The sequence below is a fragment of the Emys orbicularis genome, chromosome 2 (genome assembly GCF_028017835.1).
Source record: "Emys orbicularis isolate rEmyOrb1 chromosome 2, rEmyOrb1.hap1, whole genome shotgun sequence".
NCBI lineage: Eukaryota > Metazoa > Chordata > Testudines > Emydidae > Emys > Emys orbicularis.
The window spans coordinates 83,355,044-83,363,008 of record NC_088684.1 but is presented as its reverse complement, the minus strand read 5'-3'; the positions used below and the strand labels follow the sequence as shown (position 1 = coordinate 83,363,008).

Below are 7,965 nucleotides of genomic sequence, written 5' to 3'. Positions count from 1 at the left end.
AAAGTACCAACTGTCACTATCCCCATTTGGGCATAGGGCTTTTTTTACCCAGCTCACCCTGGCTACATTTCCAGTGCTGGAAAACACTGCTATTATCACCTACTGCCACCTCCCAAGAATTTATAATCTCAAACATACTCAAAGGGAAGTAAAGAAAGGGGTTGGTTTTTTTTTTTTTAAACTAATCCTTATGCTCTCAGCTTTTATACCTTATGTCATTTATATGGGAACAACACAAGACAATGCAGGAGAGGTAATATTATATCAACCTTTATCCCAGCTCTTCCCTTTTGCTAACCCACTGTACCATCACAGTCCATGTATTATGTAGATAAAAATGTCAATGATTGTTTCTGCTGAGGTCAGTTACCAGGAGTTCAGTGAATAACTTATCCTCATAACCAAGTCACTAATCGGGGTATGGGAAGACATCTTACATGTCCTAGTTCCTTACTGAGGACTTTGAGAACCACACAGACCAGGTTGCTGGTGGAGCAGAGCTTTTTCTGAAGCCCAGTGTCACCCACAATTGTGTGCGCACAGTTCCAGAGGTGGATCAAAGCTGAAGCACAGCTCACACTGGCAAGGCCCCTTTTCTCCAGCTTGCCACTAGGTCGCCAGCCTCTGTGGCAGTAGTCAGTTGTGGTTCTCTTTGCTCACGCCCTTTCCTTTGCCTTTTTGTTTTGTTCATGTGGGGGTAGTAGCAAGCAGCTTCCCTTTTCTCCTTCTCTGGGACTGAGTATTCAGCACTACAGAGGCTGATGCCACAGTGTCCCCACTCCACTGCCTCCCCACTGAGCTCCTCTGTCTCCTTTCAGGATGGCAGAGCAGCCACACAAGCACAAGGCTAAGCCCAAACAGTGCACCGTCTGCAAGACAACTTTAACAGGCTCCATAAAGGGGAAATTATGCTCTGCCTGTTCTCAGCCAGCCTGACCCTAGCACTTCTTAGGGCATAGAGCACTGAGATGGACAGGCATGTTGGGACTCCTATGCCTCCCCAAGAAGCTGTGACTCTACCACCCAAAAGCCCAACAAGGAGAGAGAGAACAGAACCGGGAGAGGCTCTAAGGATGAGGAAGACTTCATCCAGTTGACCTAAGAGGTAATTCCTGGGGCCACTCAGGACCATAAGGTAAGTCCCTAGCAATGATCCTTCCCTAAGTCCTGAAATGGGTCCTTAGTGCTCTGGGGAAAGCAGCAGGGCCCACTATCAGCCCCCCCCCCCTTTCTCCAAGCTTGAGTCATGCAACACCAGCAGTGAGTTGCCATGCTCTGACCTGGGGAGCGGGAGTCTACAGGGACAACTGAGGAAAAAGTTTACCGAAGGCTCGACGCCCTGCACAAGGCGAACTGCAAAAGACACCACCCAGAGCATAGGTAGGTAGCCACACCTGCAAAGTGCTCCCCCCCCCCCCCCAAAAAAGTGTCCAAAAGATATTCATCCTTTGATCAGACCCCTCCCCCTCCAGGAGTGTTATCAGACTCTGATTCTGAGCAGGACAGAGACAAAATGCCCCCTGAGATGTTTGAAGCCACTTGCAAAAAGATTATCCCCTATACAGCTCCAACCTGAGCAGGCCCTTGAGGACAACCCTCAAAGCAAATACCTTTGAGGCAGCAATTCCCCTGCACCTATCCTTTGAGATAATCGGGAGGAGCAGGAAATTCCTGAAAAAGGCAAATACAGTAACAAGCACACTCAGATTCTACAAGCTCCCGGAGACAAAAAATGCAACCACTGATGTGGCTATGGTCAATGCTGCAGTAGCATCTCTAGCAAGGGATATGGTTATTCCAGCCGAAGGAGACTTCTTTCCCAAGGGTCCATCGGATAGGAAGGTGGAAGCAACCCTCAGAAGGGACTTTGCTCTGAGAGTGGCTGAGAAGGCATCAAGTCATGGCAGCCACTTGCTTTGTTTGAGCCCAATGGCATGGCTGGAGAACCTTAAAGCCCATAAGGGCAGAAACCAAACCAATTAAGTATGTTTAAGAAAATCTCCCTAGCAACAGCATTCATGGCAAATGCTTCAATGGCATCTAGCTCCATTGCCAGGAGACACACATGGCTTAATCCCTATAAAGTTGATGCTCTCTCCAAAAAAATCCTGTGTCCCTCCAAATTAACAGGATCTGTGGAGAAAAATTGGATAAAATTGGGGCTGAAAATTAGACTTAAACCAAACAATCTCTCCCCTCTCCACTTAGCACTCTAAGAAGAGAATACAAACTCACTTTGACAGAGATGCTCCTTTCAGCTATTTTCCCCACCAAGGTTCTAGAGGAAAGATCACATGTATCAAGGGAAAACCTTGGAACCAAGCAGCAAGTAGAAAACCTAGAAGAGATCATGCAACTTCCAAAAGCTCTTTATGACAAATGAATATGCTTTCACCCAGACCTGAGCCTGGGAGGCAGGATTTCTTTTTTTCTGGATGAATGGTTTGCTTCAACCACAGATAGGGTGGGTGCGAGAGTCAGCATGTCAGGGATACTCTCGAGCTAAGGGCTTCACCACGCTCCTCCTCCATCCAGTCTTCAGTCACCACTGATCCCACCAAATACAAGCTAGTCTAGGACGAGATCTCCCACCTTCGGTACATGGGAACAATAGGAGTTGCGCCCCCCCTCCCCCCCCAAGAAGAGAATTTCTCAGGGTTTTACTCCATCTTTATTGTTCACAAGTTCACTGGAGAAGTCCTCCACCTCTGAGGGTCCAACAAATGGATGAAGAAAACAAAGTTCCAGATGGATATCCTACCTTCAATAATGACATCCCTGTCTCAAGGGGACTTCCTTACCTCAGTGGACTTGGAAAAGACATACTCCACATTCCAGTGTTCCCCTGCCACCACAAGCTTCGGAGATTAGCTTACAGCATGAATCGCTACCAGTACTGAACACTCCCATTCTGTCTCATCACCCCCCCTTTCTGAAAATGCTGGTGATCAAGCCAGACTCTGGACCCAGGACACCTACCGGTACCCTTTTTTGGACAACATCTTAATCAGAGCCTTGTCCCAGGATGTAGGACACGGCCCCAAGACTTGGAATTTGGAGCTCCTGTAAATGCATAATTCATAATAAACACAAAGAATAATTCCTTGCGCTCCTTGACAAGGATCATGCACCTGGGTGTAGCGAGAGATGTTAACAACACAGATCTACCCCTCAGTAGACAGATTCCAGAAGATTCAGAATTTGATATCCATGCTGGTCAAGTGCAGGAGCCCAACCATTGCTCATTGCTGGGCCTCCTGGTCTCATGCACAGGGGTCAGATTCCACATCAGGTGCCTTTAGGCTTTTCTTGTGAAAATATGGGACCACTCCCTAGAGTGCAGGCAACTTCAGGTACATGTCCCGAAACAGGTTCTTAACTCACTGAGATAGTGGACAGTCTGGAAAATTATCCACAGGCGTCTTTCCATATGCTTTCTGGAACTCAAGGTTCTCACCACCGATTCCAGTCTGATGGGAAGCATACCTGGATCCCAAAATGGTATAGAGCACCTGGAGCCCAGGGAAAAGGGACCACGGCATTGATCTCTTGGAACTTGGGGCAGCCAAACTAGCTCTTCTGAGATTCCAGAGCCCCCTAAAAGAAAATCATGTCATGACAATGGCTGCATACATTAACAACCATGGAGGGACAAGGAGCGCAGCTCTACATGGAGGAACAATGGAGATAATGCAATTGGCAGAAACAACTCTCCCCAAAGGCGATCCACATAAAAGGAGAACTGAACCAAAAGGCAGGCAGACTGGCAGTCAGTGCAACACCAGCAATTCAGCATGGTGCCTAAACCAGAAAGGCTTCAACCTGATCTTGCAGATGTTCGTTCTTCTGTCAGTCGATCCATTTCCCAATCACAAGAATGCAAAGCCATCAAAATTCTTCACCGGGGAAGCAGACCACAAGTCATGGGGGCAAATGCTTTGTCAAACAGATGGTCAGAAGTCCTGCTATATGCATTGCCACCCTTTCCTCTGAGGGGAAAATGATCCAAAAGATCTGGTGAGAGGAAGCAAAAAAAAAGTGATAGTGTTAACTCTGCACTGGCCAAAAAGACCCCGTCTCTCTTACCTGACAGAACTATAGCTGGAACCACCTTTGCAGCTACTGGTGAGGTCCTGGTTGAGAATCCTCTGGTATCCAGATTCCTCAGAGAAGTCAGACTGGCCCGATCAGTAGTCATCTTCCCTAAATGGGATCTACCACTCATGTTGAAAGCCCTAAGCACTAATCCTTTAGAAAGCCTGACTTCTGTATCACAGTTTTATCACTCCATCAGAACCTGTTTTCTGGTGGCCACTACATCTGCCAGATCAGTTTCAGAACTGGCAGAGTTCTCTATGCAGGAACCCGACTCTCTGTTTCGGTTTGACAAGGGGTGCTAAGGACTCCAGAACATTGTTGCCAATTGTGAATTCTCCTTTCCATGCCTCGCAAGAGACTGTCCTCTCTTCATTCTGCCCAAAGCCACAGCACCTGATCGAGAAGGTGTGGCACACATTAGATGTCAAAAGAACACTGAAGATTTACATCAAGCATACAGGATCTACAAGGAGGTCAGGTGCCCTCTGTCTTCTTCCATCTGAAGTGTCAAGGACTCCATCTCCAAGCTCTTTCTTGCTATATAGATCAGACTATGGTTGAGGGGACATTACTGTCCCAGAAGGAATCAAAGCACACTCCACAAGATCCATGGTGACCTCGTGGGTCGAAAAAGTATGTACTTCCACCACAGAGATCTGCAAAGTAGCAACATGATCACTGGCTAAAACCTTTATCAGACACTCTAGTGGACTTTGTCTTCCACAGAGGTCTCCTTCCACAGAAAGTTACTGTAGTTGGTGATCCAGTAATAGCCTTGCCTTTTGAGCAATTCTGTAAAAGGGAGGATTTTTTTCTTCTGTTTGTTCTCTTATCCCTCCCTACTTCTCATGTGTAGCAGAATTATGAGAAACAAACTGCAGAATGGAAAATTTCTTATCTGATAAATTCATTTATGAAGGGGTGTTAAACTCAAATAGTTTCAGATAGTCCAAAACTGATTTTTTTGGCCAATAAACTATTCAGCAAAAAAAATTTCACCCAGCTCTAGTCTCACTACTGGTAAAGGAAACAGCTTTTCTCAGCTGCTAGCTGTGACTGCATTAAAACGAGCTGAAGCCACAGTGCTGGGAGGCTTATACTGTTGATCACCTCTGGACAAGAGCAAGCAATAAAATAAAAAATTTATTTGCTGGAACAGTTTAACGTTTTCTCCTCCTCCCCCAAATCATAACTTTCCACTTCTATAGCACAGACACAGATATTAGACCACCACTGCTACTTCTACAGTATATGCTTCAAAAATGAATTCTGGCATAGGGAACTATTCCTTAGGAAGTGAGAGGCTTTGTTGTATTGAAGATTGTTTTGAATCAGGACTTTCCTTTTGGATGTTAATCTGATTAATGTTTCACCACTGAACATTTCAGTTGCAGGAATATAAACACCAAAGACTACTTTTTTACTCTGTTAGCATCACTTAAGAAAAAAAGCTATCAAGTACTTTATTTTTTAATCTACATTATATACAGATAAAGGCCACAGCAGTTTTTCACCATATAAACCCTTTTAAAGTGGAGGGCTTTATGAAGGAGATACAAAGTGAAGTTCACTAATAAAGGCATATACCCAGTTCAGCATTTTTGAAAAAAAAAGGTGAAGCATATACCTGTTCATATTTTGCAAATTCATCTTTCACAAACTACTGCTAAATATCCCCTTTGCAAAATGTGTAAATTCTTTATTCTTCTTATAATTGAGAAATCAGGTTAATTTCATCTTTGTTATTCATATTAATGCATAGTAGAACCGCCATGTAATTAATCTGTCAAGACTATCACCTATAAATAGTGCACTGTAATATTTGTCATTTAAGTTCTAATTGAGCAGGGTTTTAAATTTTGATAAATGATCTTTTATATACCTTACTAAACATCTAAAACTGGTAAAGTACTAAAGATTACAGTGCCAAGCAACACTGGTATATCACCACATTAAGAACTTCAGTATGTACTCAGTGAGACCATAGTCCTTGCATTAGTTTACAGTCCACTATGAACAATATCTGCTGCATGTAAACATGACTAGAGATAAAAATACATCATAAACTTCTGTAAAAGATAACAAAATATCTTCTTTAAAAAACAGAGTTAGACTATTACTGCACAATTTACAATTTTAATAAAATAGTACAACTTTATTTAGTTGTTACCAGTCCTGAGTTCGTTGTAATAATAATAAAATATCTATATATATGGCCCTAGCTCCTGGTCAGGGTCTGAACTCAATCAGTACTTGTTAGCAGAAGTCTCCCAATATTTGTTGCTGAAGGAATTCCACTAAGTATGATACTGTCCATTGAGAAAGTTATATACCAGGAACTGGCCAGTGCCACAGTACTGCGTTGCAAAGAGTTTTCCATCAGGAGTGGGATCAGAGAAAGCAATTTCTTCTTTTCTCAAGTATGAGCCATATATAAAATTACTCCTGTTTAAAAAAAGTAAATTGGTTATTTTCCATTAAGTGATAATGCAAAAGTATATTTTTATATCTTGAAAGTTACCTTTCTTCAAATTATTTTTCAGTTAAGTTGATCCTTATAATGGGTCTTCACTCTCCATGGAGCTTTAGGGGCAAAACCAGACCTGTCTGTCACTGGCTGGGTGTTAAACCTCTTTCCCTGAATAGTCGGCCAAAGTAACTTTCCTAATATGTTTTAAAGTATATATGGGGGGACGGCTGTAGCCATCAAATAGAGAATTCATACTTTATGGTGCATGCAATGTGCATGTGTGCTACAGTATAAATTCTGAATTTTATAGCTAAAGCCTCTTCTCTCCCCATCTGCATAATCTGAGCAAACAGCCACCGAGAGTCCAGTTAAAAAAAAAAAATTAATAGGCAGGATCATTTGCACAGAACAAATGAAGAAAGCTTTCTTTCAGGTAAGAAAACAAGTTCTCCCATTCTTCATATTGATCCTCAGTCCTTTACAGAGGGAATTAATCTGGAGCTCAAAAAATGATTTCAACATGAGATGTATAAGAGCAGTCTGAGTTCAATGTAATGGCACAGCAGGAAGTACCTTCCTGCTAAAGGCATTGTGAGTGTCTTGGATGTCTACTTTTTAATGTATAGCAAATATACTGGTTACCAGGTGCCTGCCTTGCATATTTCCTCTTAAATTACCACCTCTTGGGCCACAAAGCTATTATTCAATGGAGCTCTCAGAGGATAGAGGAGTTCTGATATTCCCCACAGCCATCTTTCCCCCCAGCAGCTAGATGATCGATAAAAAAAAATTATCAAATTCTGCCAAGTCTATCATTTTGGTAGATAATAAAAATAGAAATTGAGTGGAGTCAATTATTTAGTTACAGTAGATGCTGAAATTCAAAAAGTTAAAGCTTTATAACCATTAAAACATCAATTGACAAAATATACAAAGTAAATATCCTTAAATTCTTAGTTCTCATGCCACATTTTTACTTTTCCTATCTGTAATTTTTGATTATCAATACAATTTTTTGTCAGTTTGCGTGTACAGTAAAAAAATAAAAAAAATCTATATTTACCGACATATACCAATAAAAATCCAATCCTTCCACCAAGCCTACTGAGAGTATTTTTGTTTGTAGGAGGAAGATAGTCTGACTTCATATATGTCTCGAGGGGGCTGTGGACATAGATGGTGCTACCAGTTTTTCACAGAAGGCACTCTTAGGAAAAGAATGAAGCCAAGGCCATTTCTTATGATGTGTAAAAAGGTAGTGTTTAATTTCTGAATAAAAACCAATCCTGTGTCATCAAGTACTACTTTAACTAGAATCCTAGCAGTGTCTTCTGTACCAGTACAGCTATCAGAAATACAACCTAAACCCTTATATGCAAGTCAGTGAATGCTTAAGA

The 7,965-nt window shown here is 42.3% G+C and overlaps 1 protein-coding gene across 1 annotated transcript in view; it reads right to left on the bottom strand.

Moving 5' to 3' along the window:
- Window positions 1-5,553: 5,553 nt before the first annotated feature.
- The window catches only part of ESCO1 (establishment of sister chromatid cohesion N-acetyltransferase 1), a 51,904-nt gene continuing 49,492 nt past the window's right edge, over window positions 5,554-7,965 (bottom strand). The window contains exon 11 of the mRNA XM_065398200.1: window positions 5,554-6,543. Within this exon, the coding sequence (XP_065254272.1) occupies window positions 6,396-6,543 (148 nt within the window). The 3' untranslated portion in view covers window positions 5,554-6,395. The remainder of the gene's footprint in view (window positions 6,544-7,965) is intronic.